Below are 19,888 nucleotides of genomic sequence, written 5' to 3'. Positions count from 1 at the left end.
GAAATCTGCCTGCCTCTGCCTCCCAAGTGCTGGGATTAAAGGTGTGTGCCACCACCGCCCTGCTAATAAATACATTGTTAATTTTGACATAGTATAAATAAGTTCAAGCCTATTACTTTATTTTTATTACTTTAATTCCCTATATCGCTATTGATGACAGGTTTTTTTTTTTATTTTTTTTATTTTTGAGTTAGAGTCTTATTATGTAGCCCAGGCTGGCCTTGAGTTTTGTTTTTAAGGAAGGAGGGGTTATTGTGGTTCATAGTCTGAGGGTGCAGTCCATCATGGCAGGGAAGGTAAGGTGGTTTTTCGCCACTAACAATGGCAGCAGGAGCCAGAGGCAAGCTGGTCACATTGTGCCTGAAGTAGGGGAGCAGAGAGCAGCCATACAGCCTCCAAAGGATGACTTTTGGGAATTACTCATCTTGCATCATTTTCTTATTCTCAATCCTCTAATGGAATATCCTTTCAAGATATCTTCTGCTTAAGCGTCATGACCCAAGTTTGATACCTGGAAGTCACAGCTAGAGAAAACAACTATAGAGAACATCCTCCACGGGCACTCCTCCACCATTTGCCATCTGAATGACAGATGGTGTCTGGGATCTCTCACTCGTTTTTCCCTCCCTCAGAAAGTTGATTGCTATTATTTTTGGTGTTCTACAATCTTTTCTTCCTGTCTAGTTTTCTAAGCAACACCCCTACCCTTACTGCTACCTCTGTTTTATATCACTTCCTAGAGGTAAGCATCTATTGTGGGCATTGTGGATATGATCCACACTGCTTGGGCTTCAATGAGTCTCAACTTTGCGATGTTAGTCTATTGTGAGAAATTTTCCCAGAGGGAGATGTGAACATTCCCAAGGTCTATATCAAGTTCACCCTGGGGAACCAATGGGCTTACAGAACTTGAGTGTGTGTGTGTAAGGGGGGCATTATGGGCAGGAGCTTGGGTGAGCTTGTAGCAGCTCCACTATTAGGTCTGTACCCACTGTGGGTGGTAGCTTCCTGTGGAGTTCCTCCCCTGGATTCCCCTGTGATTAGTCACATGAGATTAGGGCAGAATCTCTGGCTGTGAAGAGTAACCAGATACTCTGGTGAGGAGGGTCCATTAACCCGCTCCTCCCCCCTCCCCCGCCCTCCTGTGAGGGAATATTGATCCAGCAAGCTGCGTTGTGGTGATCTTCTGCAAGCAGACACATTTGGTCTTAGGAAGAAGCCAATAGCCCTGCTTTGAGAATAGTACTCTGCACAGTAAGATGGCATCTCTGAGCTTGTTCCCTGACTGAGAAGGAGGCTGAAGTAAGACACTGAAATGGAAGCTGAAGGGGTAATCTTTGCAGAAGACCCACGATATTCTTCCTCTGACTCAGGGTGAATGAAAGGAAGGGTGGACCAAGAAGAGCAGACTTGGAAATGAGGAGACTGGGAAAGGTTGCTGTGTCCACTAGAACTCAGAGGGGACAAGAACTGGATTGGGTCCAGTGGGAACAAGAAGAGTGCAATGGTGAGCACGGTCCACCTGAAGCTCATGAGCAAGGTTTGGAGGCTTCTCTGACAGCCCTCCAAAAACAGAGACAATGGGCATTGAGTTGAGACAGGGTGAGGAGAGCTTAGATAATTGAAATTGAGGGTTGTCTTAGTTGGAGTTGGCATTGCTGTGAAGACCATGGCCAAGACAACTCGTATAGAGGAAAACATTCCATTGGAACTGGCTTACATCCATACTCATCAGTTCAGTCCATTATCATCAAGGCAGGAAGCATGGCAGCATCCAGGCAGGCATGGTTCAGGAAAAGGAGCTGAGAGTTCTACGTCTTGTTCTGAAGGCAAACAGGAGAAGAGTGACTTCCAGACAGCTAGGAAGAGAGTCTCAAAGCCCCACAGTGACACACACTTTCTCCAACAAAGCCACACCTACTCCAGCAAGGCCACACCTCCTAATAGTGTGGGCCAACCATACTGAAACCACCACAAGGGTCAAAGGGGCAAGGGAGTTGATGGTAGCTTTGATTTCATACCTAGAAGAAAAATGAATGCAGTATATATACCCCCGATATCAGCATGGATGACGTTGCCCTTCTTTGTTCCATCTTCAGAAGTTACTCCTTATAACAGTGCTATACAACTGTCAAATGCATGAGGTAGATCTCTACATCTTGAAAAGATGTATAAGTCCATAGGAGAACAATGCTGTTCCACAAATCAGTGTTTGTTGTCATCCGTTTATATTGAGAAATCATGGGAAACTCCTGGTCTGGCATAGGTCACATGCTAGTAGTGATTGCTTTTGGTAAGTACAGGGATGATGGAGAGGTGAAGAAAGGAAATAGACTTTTTATGACCTGCTACTGGGTGAATTATGTTTTGCATTTTTCTATATCTTCCAAACTTTAAAAGGTACACAGGTTCTGCATTTGTAAAAGGCATTGATGCCTATAAATATTAAAATTTATTTCTGTTTAATTGTCTCCTACCTGATCAGTGATCTATCATTATTTAGAGACAACCAAGATTTGGTCTTACTGATATCTCAGATTCATATTCACACACCTGTTAGAGCGGTGGGAATACCAGCACTGTGACCCAACTGTGAGTTAGGATGGTACGGGTTGGGGAGAGTAACATTTGAACATATTAGTAGTTTTCTAAATAGCTTTAAACAGAATAATAAATGCAACAATGACCTTCCCATTTCTTCCAAAGGAAGAGAAGTCATAATTAAGGACAACCTATAATTACATTTATCATTCAGAGAATTATAATCCATGATGTAATGATGGACTTCCTGATAATTTAAGAAGTAACAACAATTTATGTCTTATCTAATCTTGCTAAGGTATTGAGTGTTTCATTTTGTTATTAAGGATGTTTTTAAAGAACATCTTTAAGTTCTAGACTGAGGTAAAACACCTTTAGAGAAGTAGTGTGATAATTCTATCTTTCAGCACTTTCATTTTTAGTTTTTGGATTTTCAAAATAGTCCGTGATCAGACTTTACCCCTGCAAGCCCATTACCGACACAAAGGACGGTGCCTTTTTGGCATTGTTGGGAAAGGCTCTTCAGGGTTCCAGTTATTCCAAAAGCATCTACCACATGCCTCAGGCCTTTATTGTCTCCTCTGAGTCTTTTCATTATATTCATCTTTTGACGTTGCTACTACATCTTTGCACATTCCTTCCTGATTCTGTTTCCTGGAAACCACAGTTCAGCCCTGTTTGCTGAATTGTGTCATTGCATCAGACTACTTAGCTCTCTAAGCCCCGTTGCTGAGCATTGAGGATAAGAATGTGGTTCACAAAGGGCTATCAGTCCATGTGCTCTTTTTCTTAATTTGACACGTGCTTATCATTTAACCTGCTATAAGAATGTATGGAGCCTGGTCCAAAGACCAGAGGATTTTGTTTGCTCATAGGATGGGTTAGAGGTCATACCTCCAGTTGTTAATCACTGGAAGATCAGTTATACAGTGTGGAAGTTTGTCACATGGGCCAGTTCTGTCGAATAGAAACTAGAGTACCGAACAGATAAAACATCTTTCCAAAGTGCACAAGAAGTTAACAATAGACTTGGCCAACCCTCAGTTCTCCTGGTGCCTTAGTCTGTGAACTTCTCAATCAATACAGCTACTGGTTACTTCTGTGTAGGTCAGCCGTGTATGTGTGTGTGTGTGTGTGTGTGTGTGTGTGTGTGTGTGTGTGTGAGAGAGAGAGAGAGAGAGAGAGAGAGAGAGAGAGAGAGAGAGAGAGAGAGAGAGAGAGAGAGAGAGAGAGAGAGAGAGAGAGGAGAGATGAGAGATTTGTGACCATGTTGTGTGGACTGTGCCACCATGCTTGGCTTTTTTATGTTGGTTTTGGGACTGAGCTTAGGTCTTCATGCTTGCACGGCAGCTACTTCACCAACTTAGTTCTTTCTGCAGAACACATGCATAGAACTTTTATTAGAATATTCTCAGCTCTTACCAGTCTCTGGGTGTGCCTAATTTATGAATGAAATGTATACATGTATGTATAAGACAAAACAGAGTGGAGATAGGGTTTGGTACTAACTGCAGTTTTACCCATCCATTGGGCTCCTAGAACATGTCTCTGGGGAGTGGATACCACTTTCCTTGTGGTTGTCATCTAAAGATGCTTCTAGCCTAAAGAAAGGATTGACTAGGACAGTGACACACAGTGACAATCATCAGGAGTCTGCTTGCTACTGGTGGATAAGAAATGTTCTCCCAAATATAAATCTAGGTACTCTCTGCTTTATTAAGGAAAATTTGCTGACTGGCAGAGTTGATTTAATCCTGGCACAACTCCTTTGTGAAAACTAGGAGCTGACAGTTTGAGTTTGAGGGCTGGCACTGACCAGTAGACTACTTGCAGGGTCTCTGCATTCAGTCCTTTGTTTTGATATCAAGGCTGTGGCTTTGAGCATCCAAACTTCTATGTCTCAGTATCAAGACATGGTTCTTGTCTCTGTTTTCTATGTGGCCTTATGTCTCCTGGACCTACACTCTCCTAGATATACTCTTGATATGGCTAGGTTCTGCCTTGGAATTTAGTTTAATCATTGGTTCCCATATGCCAGGGAGGATTCGTTCCCCGACATATCAGACTTAGAGATGATCTATGTGTATTAAATTCCTATTCCCAGTAGTTTTTTGTTTGTATGACATGATACCATTTGTCTTCAGTACTTTATTTTTGATACTATTATTTTGAGAGAAGATATGGTACATGAAAAATATCATCCCTAAAATTCTGCCTGAAAATTTTATTTAGAAAGTTGTTCAAAGCTGGCAAGAGAGCCTGGGGGAGGGGGGTCTTCTGCCAGGCCTGATGATCTGAGTTAATTTCTTGGGATCCACATGCTGGAGAGAGAGAACTGACTTCTGTAGGTTGTCCTGTGACCTCCACATGTGGGCCATGGTCCATGAGCACCTACACACAAATACAAAATAAATACAAGTAAAACATTAAATTTTTACTTTTGACCAGTGTTGTATATTGATCTAAACGTATGTTTGCCTTGGCTTTAAAAATAAGACAACTTAAAATGATACACTAACACTGAGACAAGGTGTGTATCTGTAGGGCAGATGTCTCATAGAAATGTGAATGTCAGTGCTACTTAAGCTGAGAGTTTGACTAAGGTGAGATTAGAGCAGCCCATGTGAGCAGGGACACCCCAGGCTCCTGAGGAGGTGAGGGGGTGCAAATGGGGATGACAGAAGGCTGGAAAAAGGAGGAATACCCTGAAAGTGTTGCCTGGAATTACAAATCAGATAAGGTTTCATGTCTAGAGACAAGCATGGCCTGGCGTCAGACTCTGTGCCAGCAGACTCTGGGTAAGACTGTTCTGGTTTTACTTGCATGACAGAATAGATGTCTAAAGCAGAAACTCAAAAAGACTTATACAAGCTGCATACGGTGTATATTTTATAGGGTAATTAAAACAGTTCACTATTTTTATTCAGATATAAGCATAACATTTTATTGATTAAAATTTTAACCTATAGTCTGTAGGGTAGAGTATAATAATTTGATACATAGCTTCATTAAATCAAGGTAAGGAACACTCCCAGCTTCTGGAACGTCAATAATATCTACATACTGTGGACTTTGTTTTTTTCTAATTATTTCAAAATAGATCATAACTTATTGAAACCAATAATTTTCCTAAATGCTAGAAAAAAGGGCGACTTTCTTCGGTTTGTTTTCGACTTTCTCCGGCTTGCTTGTTTTGATCCTTCCCTAGCTTCCTTCTGTTCCCTGTCTTCCACACCTTCCAGTCTCTAGGGACCAGTTCACCTCGCTTTTTCCAGATCAACATTTTAGTTTCCACAAGTGAGTGAAGCCATAATTTCCTTCTGTGCCTGGCTTATTTCCCTTAACACAGTGGCCTCCAGTTCCATCCATGGTGCTGCAAATGACTGAACTTCATTTATTTTTTTAAGATGGAGAAACATTCCACTGTGTACACACTACATTTTCCTGGTCCGTTTATTCACCGACGAACAACTTGGTGGATTCTTGACTTGGTATTGTGAGTGCAGCAGTAGTGTGTAGAGCTGTAGGCTTCTCTTTGGTATACTGACATCATTGATTTGGGGCATATACTTCTTTATGGGATGGCTCGATCATATGGTACTTGTATTTTTAAAGTTGTTTCTGTACTGTTTTCTATAATTGCTGTACTAGTTTTTCTACCAGCAATAATGAATAAAAGTTTAATTTTACTTTGCACCTGCACCTGCATTTATTATTTCAGAGGTTTTGATACTAGCCATTCTTACTGGGACAGGAGACACGAGGGTCTTGGTAAACATTTACCTGGGGTTTTCTCAAGCATTTCCTGGCCATTTGTATGTCTTCTTTTGATAAAAGTCCATTCAGACATTAAAATTAGCCCATGTATTCCCTGGATATGAACTCTTTGTTGGATGGGCACTTTTCTCCTATGTTTCTAGTAGTGATTTCAGATGTTATATTTTATATTTTATATTACTTTTACTTGTTCCGCAATAGGAAACAGTTCAGAGTTAATTAGATGCAGTCTGATTTCTGCATATTTACTATGTGTGAAGCTCAAAATGGAAAGTGAGATATCGACTCAGACTTTCAATCCTGTGGAAAAGGATGGGGCTAGTCACCAAGTCTGCAGTTGTAAAGGATAAAAGAAAACAGTAAGAGACATGGCAAAGAAAGTGCTTAATGCATCCCGAAGGGAATATCCCAGCAGAGAGGCCTGGGAAGGATTTATGGAAAAATGAAATATTCACTGAACCTTGAGAAATATGTAGGATTTCATTTGGCTCAGATGAGAGTGGGAGGAAGAAAGACTATAAGGTTGGGAAGGGCTGGCTGTGGAAAACTTGGGCCATGTTAGGGAGCAGACGATCAGCGGCACTTGTGGATTAAATATGCAGTTTGGACTTTCTGCCAGTGACACAGAGACTGGTGATATTTTAGAAACTTGAGTTTTGCTAGAGCAAGACTGTGAACAGGCTTGTCTGTGCATGAGTCGCAAGCTGAGAGCACATGGTTGGCTGGCAGGCAGCCAGGCAGCACGCTTGTTCTCTACCTGCCATGGCTGGGCCTCCACACTTGTGAGGTCCAGAGACCACATTTCAGTGTCTTTTAAAATAAAAGGCCTCTGGGGTAGTGATCAGAAAGAAGGCAAACACAATGTCCATGTTGCAATAGCACTTCCAATCAGTTTGAGTAGATTTGACCTTAGGGAGAGCAGTTGCATGAGTTTAGAATTTTACAAATGCCTTGGAACAAAACTCTAATATTTGGGCTGTGTTTGTCCAGTTGGATAGAGATAAATAAAGGGAAACAAAACTGTATTGATACAACAGTGAAGTTTTCAGATTAGTTGTTTAATAAGATCTGAGCTGAACTTTCAGCAAATTATTATTGGCAGGTTGACCATTTTTATTATCAAAAAAGATACATGTGGAAAGTGTCCTGAAGTGTCCTAGTTTAGCACATAGTTGTTCAGTAAAGTGGAGGATTTATATCAGATATATGACCTTAAACCTTCCATTCTCCTTGCTCTGTCCAACACTGATGCTGTGGACTTTGCTGAATTCTCCTGTAATTTCTTTCTCTCTTGACACTTACTCCTCTTTCTTAAAGACTTGCAAGCATATTGGTAAGTATATAGTTACAGTAACCATTCACCGTCCCCTTTGCTACTGTAATTCACAGGCAGCCACATTCTTAGGAGAAGCACCTAACACCTCCTTCTGAAGCTGTCAAGAGAGGCAATGCTGTCTAATAAGAGGACAGAGGAAGTTTTCTGAGAATTTGGTTGGGCTGTGCCTCTGTCCTTCCCTTTCCTTCCTGGTTGGCATCTGAGGGATGCCTGGGCCCTTTGGAGGCATTCCAAAACCACAGGCCGTAGAAGTTTGGAGGAGGTTGAGGCACTGAGTGTCAGGAGGGCCCTGCCTTACTTCTCTTTACCTTGGGCTGATTTCCTCAAATAGAATAAGCCAACCATGGTTTGCTGGGTACCATGGTTTCTTTTCTGGAAACCATGGTAACTGATCTAGAGTGTACCTCTGGTCAGGGGCAAAATGGTGAGCATCTCCTGCTGGGTACAGAGGGAGTGACATAATTTCACCAGGGACTGTCAAGGCACTTCAGTGTGCTTGCCCTGTGATAACTGAGATCGAGCCCCAAGTGGGAAGCACACATTTCATCCTCAGTAGCAGGCTGTAACTGCTCTCCACCACTCAAGCATGTGTGGCATGAAAGACCATGGAGGTGGGACACTGAAGGCGAGGAGCAGAAACTAAATACAGCTGAGACTTCAGGCGGCAGAGCCACTTGGTGGAAAATAGGTAGCTGATGACAGGCATTTTGTAGATCCCCAAAGATAACTAGTGAAGATTGTCATGTAGGGATACAGCGAGCCTGTAGAGTGTGAGGACCAGTACTAAGAACCTTGCCATAGCCATGCCACTACCGTCCCCCACAAATGCAGTCAAACATGTCATTTGAAATCTCCCAATGGTTAAAAAAAAAGAAAGCACTGTGATCATATTTAGCCCAACATTCCTCAAATATAAATGTGTTATGATTATTTTGCACTGTCTCTGAAGTGTAGCCTGTGAGTGACACAGCGTGCCCTGGTCTGAACTAGCCTGGTTCAAGCACATTTCTAGAAGGTTCTGACATGAGGAAAAACATCCTGTGGCAGTGCTTGTTATGATATACTTTCAAAGCGTGTCTGAACTGGGCTGTTAGATTAGATCTTTAAGACGGATGGGTAAGGATGAAAATTGAAGTCTGGTGGTTACTGAAACCTCATGTGTAGTCTTAGAAAAGAAAGAATGCTCCTAATTTAACTTTTAGGGATAGGGAGAGGTAAGACCAATGTACCTTTTTAGAGTTATTCAAACACTGTCTATCTAACAGGCTGGGGAGCTGTCAGCTTCTTTTTTTTTCCTTTTAAACCATTGTGTTTAGACTCTTCCCTTCCTTTAGCTGGGAGAGGTGAGAAAAGAGGAATCCAGGGGAGCGCGGCTGTCCTTGGCCACATTATTGGGGCTGGGCTCTGTGACAGTGGGATTTGGGTTTGCCTCCTGAAGCTGGAGTGTTTCAACTGCACTTCTTTGGGGGCTGCCTGCTAATGTGGCCTTTATTAATCCCAAGTCATGTGACGCATGAGGTATTCCAGAAGGGTGTTAACTCTTGACCAACCAGCATCTGCTTCGGGGTATGCTGTGTTAGGCTCTGCTGCTACTGCAATGCTTTCTTCAGGAATTTTAAATGTCTTAAAGGGATTTGGGTGTGCGGGAGGCTTTGTCCACTTGCTCCCGCCTGCCCCTGCTCCTGGCCTTTCCTTCCCGTCCCCACTTTCACCCTTCCTCTCTTCCCTTCCTTTTGTTTTCTTCTTCTTTCTCTTTGTAACTATTCACTTTGTAGTAGTAGTAGTAGTAGTAGTAGTAGTAGTAATAATAATAATAATAATAATAATAATAATAATAATAATAATAATAGTAATAATAATTCCCCAGTGCCTAACTCGAAACAACAGACAACCATTTCAGAAAATAAGGAAGGCAAATTTATTGAGCGATTTCTCTCCAGTTATAAAGTACTTGTACAAATATGGTTACTATTCAGATTTATCTACATGGTTTTAGGGAATCTGGCAACTTAGAAAAATACAAAGAAAAAGAAAACTACTCAGTAACCACTGTTATTCTTAACTATTCTCTTGACTGCCATTTTCCTTCCTGCCCCACAAAGTCACTCCACTACCATACAGACACAGACACACACAGACACACAGACACATACACACACACTCGCGCACACGCATGCACACACACACATGCACACACTCACGCAGACACATGCACAGACGCGCACAGACGCGCACACACACGCACCACACGCGCGCACACACATGCACACACACGTACGTCCTTTTCTCTTTGCTTCCCTCAGCTCCTCTTTCACACACACACGCGCACATACACACACACACACACACACACACGCACACACGCACGTCCTTTTCTCTTTGCTTCCCTCAGCTCCTCTTTCACTTCCTTCTGCTCTTTCCACTTCTCTTTATCATTTAAGAAAGCCTAGGTCATATTGTTGCATGTATTTTCTAGTGCTACTCTTTCATTTAATTCTACACAGTGGAAGGGGGTGGAGAGATCGCCAGTGGTTAAGGTTATCTGCTTGCAGAGGACCCGAGCTGGGTTCCAAGCACTCGTGCAGGCAGCTCATAACCACAGGAGACTCCAGTTCCAGGCACCTAACACCCTGGCCTTTGAGAGTTTCTGCAGTCATGTACACACTCCTGTGAATACACACATTAGTAAAATAAGAAACATAAAGTATTTAAAATATAGACAATGGGCAACTTGGTACTATGCTACTATGTGACTACTGAATGATTCCACTCTTGGTTCATTTCCTATAATGTTTAATGTTTTTGTTGTTATAAATTATGATAGCATGAGCACATATTTGTAATTATTTTCTTGGGCATTATTATTATTATTATTATTATTATTATTATCATCATCATCATCATTATTATTATAGTTTTGGTGCTAGAGGTCAACCCTATGTCTACCACTGAGCTATAGTTCAGTTTTAGTTTTCTGACTCAGGGTCTCACTATCTAGCTTAGAGTGAGGCTGTTCCTGCCTCAGCCTTCCAAGTGCTACAGTGGCAGCCTTCTGCTACCATGCCAGCAGGATGTGTTCTTTAGTGGAGTTGCTTTGAGTAGATATATAAAGAATTGGCAATATGGTACCAAGCTGGCCTCCAGGGCTTGTGGGTTTGACCTGCCCTCTCCCATGCCACATCTGCAGCCATGCCCACGTGCCCCCATCCATGATGCCTGCACCCATGCCTGTACCCAGGCTCATGCCTGCACACATACCTGCACCCATACATGCACTGGATCCTTTTTTTACTTTTGCCACCCTGAGAGTTTCGAGATGATGTCATGCCTTAATTTACATTTTTGGATTCTAGAGAATTTGGATGTGTTTCCAAAAATTTATTAGTAGTTTGTATCTTGGAACATTTACTTATCAAGGTGTTCTTTCTTTCAAAAAGCTGTCTTTCTGCGCATAGGACATGTGCCTCATTTAACCTTTAACAAAATGTGAATTCTGGTTTTTAGGTCCTGACGTTGAGGTTTCTTGAGGTGCTGCATTCCACCTTACCCTACAGTCACCTATGAGAAACATATTTGGCTGTTGCAACTTCCTTTGCATTTTTGGAAATGATCTTTCAAAAGTATTTATTTTCTTTTATGTGTGAGCTCTGCACCACTTTAGAATGTGTTTTGAGTAATGGTGCCCTCTGCCCCACCCCCCACCTCCCCCAATCCCTAGTTAATTACCTTCCGGCTAAAGCACTTGGCTTTAGCTTTGAAGATCGAAGCCAATCCCCTCTTTGCTGCATTTTTAGAATCTAAGGATTAGATAAGCAATGGCAAGAAGAGACAGAAAAATCTTTTTTTAATTGATTGTGTCAGCTTTTAGTGCTCAAATCTAACTGAGAAGCAGCAGTTGTACCACTTGTGTTTTTGTTCCTTGAATCTTCACATCTTGTGAAATTGTATACGACACAGTATGACCTAAGTTCATCCTTCAGAAAATGGCCTTGGAGAGCTATTCAAGCAGAGGCCGTCACCAGCACTCTTGAGAGTCTGTGGAGGCCGAGACACCTCTGAGCACAGGAGTCTCCTCCTGGAAGGGGCACCAACTGTCATGAAAATAGCATGGAAATACTAACTTTAACCAGGAAAGATAATACAATCAAGGGCCCAGTGAGATGGTTCATTGAGTAAGGCATTGTTTTGTAAGCCTGATGACCTAAATTCAGTTCCAGGAGCCCATAGTGGAAGGAGAGAACTGACTGCAAAGTTGCTCTTTGACCTTCACACATGTGCTGTGGTATGTGAACACACACACACACTAATAATAATAATAATAATAATAATAATAAATCTAAAAGGTAATAAAATTAAATCTGTGCACAAGACAGAAACATGTAACTAGTGGACCTCTAAACAGCAATGAGAGATTTTGAAGAATTAATTATAGAAGACCCTAGGCAAGAAGGAAAACATTGTAGGTAGAGGTTGCAGTATCCTAAGGGGAGTGAGGGTGCACAGCAGGGGAGGAGCAGGGGAGGGTACCGGATGCCCCATGTCTGGAGCTTGGCAGCCTCAGCAGGCAGCAGGCATCAAGGTGGTGCTGCTGGTCAGGGTGCTACCCCAGAGGGCCAGTGAGTGCCTTCGTAAATGGCATGACTACCGCATGCACCTTAGGAAATCAGGTTAGAGCACGGACACAGGAGAGGCTAGAGAAACAGAGCCTACAGAGAAGCAAGATGGAGATCTACCAGACCCAACTCTATGCCCTCCTAGGACTGCTGGGAAAATATACGTCTCACGGACGGTGGATTTAATCTCACTATAAAATGTTGGCCAAGTAGTGGGCTAGAAAGAGCTGTTTGAGTGATTATGCCTTCTCCCTCCGGCACATTAGTTAGGTCTTCAGCTTCTCATTGGTTGACTTAGACTTTTACAAATGAGGCCATGCCTAATCAGAACTCGGCATGGTGTTGTGCTCAAATGCAGGAACTTCCCACAATTCCTAAAGTTTGACATTTGATTTCTGTATTCTTAACTACCCCAGGTTGAGGAATGCCCAATGATAACTCCCAGTAAACGGAATGAGCGGATTACGTGGAGATGGCTAATTGCTAAAATCCTTGAGCCAGAGTGAAAAAAAAACATGCAGTTTGTAAAGTGTAACTATTCTCTATATTTTTTATAACACATCATGGTTCTCAAAGTGTACATCCTTCTGCAATTTAAAATTTAATTGATTTGGCAAATACCTATTGTATATCTCACTGACACAATGTGCTAATCTGATACATGTGTACACAAGTAAGATGATTAAACAGAGCTAATGAGCCCAGCCGCCACCTGGCTTTATTGTCTCTCTGCACGTGGTAAGAATGGTTCCGATTTATTCTTTATGACTCCTGCAGTTGTGATATGATCTTCATGCCAATCTCACAGATAGGTGGCACAGCCATCATTACTTCTGTTATTCAGATGACAATACCAAGACCCTAGGGACTTAGAGGACTTGCCCCTCCCCCACCTTCCCTGCCTTCAGGAGAGTGCTGTTAACACAGCTATTTTATGCCTCCTTTAACATGATTATTTGAGTCTATCCAAGGCAAAGTGCCTCTCTTTGTTGCCTGCATCATTTCATTCCAGGCTGCTCACCCCTGGTATTCAAATATTTGAAAGGTGAATAGATGCGTTCCTGAGACTGTGGTAACCGTGCGGCTGCAGGGTGAACAGGTGGTTAGGATTCTTAATTCTTACTCTGGCAGATGTTTTGGGGAAAATGAGGAGTAGGGCTAGGCCAACCACCATGCTCTCAGCTTGATCCTTCCCCCGAGGCTTATTGTAGTATTTCAGCTCAGCGGGTCAAGTGGGCCGAAGCATCTTTCAGTGAGCCTGTGGTCATGGAGTGTGCCTCATTCATCAAATGCATCTGCACGGGCACAAACACAGCCTCTTTCACATCATCTTTACACTGTTTCTGAGGCTTGTATACTAGACTGTTCAGGAGCTACCAGACCATAAAATCCAGCCAGCAAGAAAGCTGGAAGTCGCACAGCCCAAAGGTTTATTAAGTGGCGTGAAGCGCTATTGTTTTGTGCAAGTGTTAAATCACTGCTGTCAGCGCAGGACTGTTAAAAAAAAATCCCGGCTAGTAATAACACGAAGGGCACTTTACGGCTTCAAAAGGCGATAAAAGAAAGCTCTTAGTCAGCACTCGGATGGCACCACAGCACACATCATCCTCCGTTTGGCTTTATGAGGACTTTACTTTTGGCAGAAGCTCTTGCTTCTGGCAGCAGACTCTAATTATCATATAAATTAAGCCGGGAACTGAGGGAGGTACAGAGCCTGGCCCTAGCTGCGTGGACCCTGGTTTCAAGGGCTACAATGCCAAGCAGGCATAATGCATAATGCCGGCCAGGGCTCTGGAGACAGGGCTCTGCTCCCCTTCCTTCCCTATGAGATCCACTGCAGGAACCCCAAGTGGCTAAGACACTGGGGCTGTTCTTTCCTTCTCCCCAGCTTCCAAATGAGGGGTGTCTCTCCAACAGCATTCCACAAATTAGTCTAATCCACCTGTTTGAGTTCAGAGGCACTAATTATGTTTTGGCGCACATTCTTACACACTAAATTCTAAATGTCTTCTTCACTTTAACCTCTTGTAACTAGTCCTGAAATTGAGGGTTAGTACTGTCATAGGGTAACAGGCTTTGTTGTGTTGTGTGAGGGGATTAAGCTCTTCATTTAAAAGCCAAAGTTGAAGACATGGCTGATTTTTTTTAAATCAAGAGTGTAATTCGGAACTCAGTAATGACTTCTTTACATCCCTAAAATGATGCTAAACACTCAGGTAGCTTGGGGACATGACTGGATGAGCTCAGTTTGTAGGGACATCATTGTGACACTTCCAGCTGAGTAGTGATGTCTGCTTGCTAAACATTTCCCACTTAAGCTATTTTGTTTGGAGTTTAAATAGCTCTTGGTGTGGGTAACTTAGGGTTAATGTGAGGTGAATACTTAAGACCATAGAGTTGGCAGCACAACTGGTACCAGACAGAAATGTCTCTTTGGGGGATAAGGTGGGGGTGGGGCCTTTTCACTTCATTCTGTTTATTGACTGCAGGCTTTCCTTGCCCCATTCGCTCATATACTTCTCAAACTCCTGGTCAAATTATCATCCCACATCAATATATATACATATATATATGTCATCAATATATATACATATATATGTGTATATATATTGATCATAATTTGTATGTAAAAAGAATCACTTGGGAGCATTCTGTATACATTTACATTTTGCTGAGTATAAAGCAAGATGTTTCTCCCACTCTGACAAAGAAAGCTGTTCTACCATAAAAGAAGTCATCTCTTCCTGTGCTGCCTGCTCCCCTCCCTCCCTCCCTCCCTCCCTCCTTCCTTACCTTACTTTCTCTGTCCTTCCCTTGTCCATCTCCATGTTCTTGTCCTGGCTTCTTCTGTAGTAGGCTTTAAGGCTCTTGAACGAACGATAAAAGAAATTCCTGCTCTCTCTTTTTCATCTGCCTGCCTTGCTGGACTGAGCAACTGCTAGATCCTTGGACTTCTATTCACAGCTGCTGCTGACCATTGTTGGGAGTTGGACTACAGACTGAACTAGTAAAATTTAAATAGGGCCAGTCCCACAACACCTAGAGGAAGCTCCACTCCTAGGTGCTCTAACACACCCAGGATGCTAAGGATCAGAGGTGAGGGAGACACATCTGTCACAACACTGGGAATAACTGGGACCAGTGGGGCTCAGGAATGCAGGAACTCCACCAGATCAGTGGCACTGGTTCCTTCTGGTCTGTCTACGCTGGTGCCCTGAGCAGACCTTGGGCGCAAACTCTGCAGCCAGTCCCATAATTCCCAGAGGAAGCTATACTCCCAGGTGCATTAATTAGCCTAGGGTCACAAGATCCCAGAATCATAGGATCTCAGAGACAGCTTGACTCTGAGGAGTTCTGACATAAGCAGGATCAAAGGAAAGACAGGCTCCAGTTAGATTTAGCAAGGGCAGGTAGATAACCAGATGGCAGGAGGCAAGTGTAAGAAAATAAGCATCATAAACCAAGGTTACTTGGCATCATCAGAACCCAATTCTCCCACCATAGCAAGTCCTGGACACACCATCACAAGACAAGAGCCCACAAGCACATGGACCCTGTGGTCCCTCCTGGCACCACCAAGCCCAAAACTTCTTTAGGAAATTACACTCCAGGGTCAATCTCTGACCTTGGCCAAGTAAGACCCTTTTCAACATGCCAGCCAATAAGAAAAAAAGACCCTGAGGAGGTGAGAGTAAACTGGCAAAGGGATGGATGGACACTCAGGCTTGTGAGCGCGCCAGGCAAGGTCACAGGGACCACGCACCATGCACTGTAGGTACCTGGTAGGACCAAGGGTCCATGACTGTGGGTACCAGGCAAGACTGTCTGTGCACTGTCCAGAGGTGACTGGCAGAAGGCAAGAGGGGGCTGAGACCTGCTAATCTCCTGTGATCAGTACATTCCCAGCACACTGCTCTTATCTCACAAGTTACTCTAGGCACCTGCCATCATTTTAATGGATGTGCTTCTGCCTTTGTAGCCTCTATTTCCAGGTGGACTGGGACATTCTCTGTGTGGCTGGGATCTGTGCTGGGACATGACACCACTTCTCCAATCACTGAGGCCAGGCATTTCATGCCTTCCCTCTCCTCTCTCCTCTCCAAGCTGGGAAGAGTAACCAAGCACCTCACTCTTCAGATGAACACAGGAGCCCACCCTTCTGCAAACAGCTGAGTTGGCCCGCAACTTCATCAGTTTAGAGAGGGAAAGGGCTGTGAGGTTTGGAGCAGGAGATGATATGAAGCAAGAGGCTGCCGAGGCAGAGTGCAAGGCGGAAGCAAACACATTGAAAATGCTCTTGGGACCCACTTGAGCCTGTGGTGTTTTGGTAACGAGTGTAGAAGAATGGGTGAAACTGCCTGCTCTGTGTCCCTGCCAGCCACAAGCAGAAACAACAGCGGTGTTCCAGATAAATCAAATGACTGCTGCTCAGACTCTGTCCAACGATACCACTATACTCTCAGATGTTCTGAGTTCACAAGCTGGGTTGATTTTAAAAATCTCTGGAAAACCTCAACACTGCTTATTTCGGTTGGACAGTAAATAATGCGCATTCCATCTAGTGTGCAGGATCCTTTGACCATGAACATCCTGGGGCTTTGGACAAATTACAGGGCTTTATTATTCATTTATTTAATTATTATTATTATTTTCAGTTAGAGTTTTTGCTCACAGGGCATTTGATATGACCTGACTTCTCTTATATGCTCAGCCCAAACTCCTGTACCAGCCAAATTGAATAGCCTGGAAAATCTTAAGAGTCACTTTACTGAGTCCCATTGTGTACATAAGTGTAGATCTTTAATTTACAGTCTTTGGGTGTGGCATTTTGAAGAGGATATAGATGGTGCTTTTATGGTCAGAAAACCACCTGTGTAAGACAGGCAGGAAGGACTCCTATTGTGTTCTTTCAGAAGATACATCTCAGTTTCGCGCTGTGGTGACCTTAGTTCTGCGCTGCTATATTGCAATGATATACTTCCTTGGAGAGGGAGTTGACATCCCAGCTAGAATGAGCTGGCTTGATCACTTTCTGTTGCTGTGATGAAATACCATGACCTACGCAACTTGTAAAGGAAAGAGTTTATTTGGGCTAATGGTACCAAAGAGATCAGAGTCCATCATGGCAGGGCAGCATGGCAGATACAGCAGCAGGAACGGTGGAGAGATCACATGTCAAACCCAAAGCAGAGGGAGAGTGACCTGGGAGTAGAGTATAGCTTTGAAACCTCAAAACTGACTTTTGGCGATATGCTTCCTCCAGCAAGGCCAGACCTCCTAAAACTATCCAGGCAGTGCCACTCACTGCCTAGCAACCAAACTCATATACATGAGCCTATGGAAGCATTCTCATTCAAAGCTGGATGCTGCTCCCACACTTGAGAGGCTGAGATTAAGAGTTTGAGGCCCATTTAGGTTGCACAGTGACTTCCAGGCCAGCATGGGCTACAGTTCACAAACAAAGAAAGGGACAATGACAGCTACATAAGCTATTCTTTGTTGACTGTATGACACACATTGTATCAATAGTTATAGGAAGAATTAAAATATGTTTCTAAGCTTTGTCTTTGTTCATTTGTTAAGTGTTGAAGTGAGGTACCTGTGTTTTGAAGCATTGTTGATTCCTTGGGATAAAGCTAGACAAAATGAACAAACTACCTTTTGGAGATGGAGCAGTGTAGTGGTGCCACCTAGTGGTCACCCAGGGTGTCTGGACAGTGTTGTCATTTGAAGCTGGGAGCCAGTGAGGACTTGCCATCAAGGCAGGGCTCCTGGAGAATGTTCTTGAGAACTAAGTGGCAACCATGCTGAGTATACTTTTGCCCTTGATGGGCAAAATACTTTTACCACCACTTTATAGTCACCCAAACTCTCTTGTTTGAAATTTGTTTCTAATATCCTCTTTCCCCTAATATTTTAAACTAATTATGTCAATCAAAATTTTGGGTTGAACAAGAAAATCGTAGCTTATTCATATTTTACTATTTTATCGACATGTTCTTGCATGTAATATTCAGAAACATGGAGAATATCTGCAGGATATCCCTGATCTTAACCAAACCTAGATGGTGGCCAGTTGCGGTGAACTCCCATCAAAGGTTACTCTTTCAGGATCAATCTCTTTTTTTGAGTTGTGTTCCCTAAACACCCAGTGCCTGAGAGAGGCCACAGAGAGCACAGTCTATGCCCTACTCTCTTATGCTTAAAGCACCTGTAATCTAAAACTCTGACACATATTAAGGTTTTTCAAAACAATTAGTGATAGAGATCTTAGCTATGAGCTATTCTAAGGGGGCGTGGCCGACTGTCTACTTAGTGACAAGAATCCTTGAAGGTTCCTTTTCAGGGGCTCCCTCTTCCCCCAGCATTTTTAGGAAAGGACTTTTGCTGACCATCTTAGTTAGGGTTTCTATTGCTGTGAAGAGACACCATGACCACAGCAACTCTTACAAAGGAAAACGTTTAATTGGAACTGGCTCGCTCAGAGGTTCAGCCCATTTTCATCATGTTGGGAAGCATGGTGACATGCAGGAAGACTTGACACTGGAGAAACAGCCTAGATCCTCGGGCAACAGGAAGAGAGAGAACCACAGGGCCTGGCTTGAGCTTCTGAAACAGCAAAGCCCCACCCCCTGTGACACACTTCCTCCAATAAGGCCATACCTCCTCCAACAAAACCACACCTCCAATAATGTCACTCTTTATGAGTCTATGGGAGTGACATTTTCATTCAAAAAAACCACACCGACATAGAAAAATTTTTTTCAGGAAGATTTTTGTACAAATATTATGGTGTTTTATGGCTATGCACCTGGGGAAGTATTTACTTGAAAACCCATAATATATGATTCATATGAGCATTTTATTATATATTTTTTGTTATGGAAATTTTTTTGAGGGGGAGTGAAACATTATAGAGACCTCAGGAGGTCTCTAAAACTCTCTGTAGGTGTCTCTGAATTCAAGGACAGCCCTGATGACATGTAGTTATTAGATTTTATAGCTGCCAAACTTACTGGGCAGTGACTGCTAAGAACATCCAAGTCACCAAACCAAATAATCAAACCAAGCCACCAAACCAAACCAGAACAAAGCCGAGTGTGACAGCGTTTGGAATCTAGTTTCCTGTGCTTCAGTCCTGGCTCTGCATTGACTAGCTTGGGACCTTTATGGAGTTCCTTGGTCCTTCATTCTGCTAGTACGGGCAATAAAACCTCATAGGGCTGGAGGCAAATGCTTGGGAAAGAGCCTGGTGGGTGTCCCACACAGGGAGTGTTTTTCATCCGTTATGGTGGGGTGGCCATTGTTAAGGACACAGTGGAGAGGGCAGTGGGACCCTGTTGAGTAAGAAATGGAGATGACAGAGAGTTGATAGGAGAGAAACACTGGGAAATTGAGGTAATTTGGAAAAGAAGAGATAGGAAATAAACCTGGATTTTGAGCATTGCAAAGTGCAAGTTAATTTTAAGCTGGTCTTTCTCATTTGACTTTATGTTAAGGAGAAAAGCTCATGATGATTCCTGGTACTATTTAGGTTTGTGTTCTGTGTCTTGATCTGTCATTCAGTGGCTGTTTTGGGTTTGTATTTGTGCACAGATATGAGGTAGCAACCTCACAGGCC

The 19,888-nt window shown here is 43.1% G+C and overlaps 1 protein-coding gene across 6 annotated transcripts in view; it reads left to right on the top strand.

Annotated features, from left to right (window-relative positions):
• The window catches only part of Fsip1 (fibrous sheath interacting protein 1), a 120,113-nt gene that overhangs the window by 32,416 nt on the left and 67,809 nt on the right, over positions 1 to 19,888 (top strand). Inside the window, exon 11 of one of the 6 annotated variants that reach the window (XM_031371442.1) lies at positions 12,684 to 12,971. The exons of the other annotated variants lie outside the window; for them this stretch is intronic. Coding sequence (XP_031227302.1) covers positions 12,684 to 12,773 — 90 coding nt within the window. The 3' untranslated portion in view covers positions 12,774 to 12,971. Of the gene's footprint in view, positions 1 to 12,683; positions 12,972 to 19,888 lie in introns of those variants that run through there. 6 annotated transcript variants of the gene reach the window in all.

The sequence above is a fragment of the Mastomys coucha genome, unplaced genomic scaffold (assembly GCF_008632895.1).
Source record: "Mastomys coucha isolate ucsf_1 unplaced genomic scaffold, UCSF_Mcou_1 pScaffold15, whole genome shotgun sequence".
Classification (NCBI taxonomy): Eukaryota; Metazoa; Chordata; class Mammalia; order Rodentia; family Muridae; genus Mastomys; species Mastomys coucha.
This window is presented reverse-complemented; position numbering and strand designations above follow the sequence as displayed.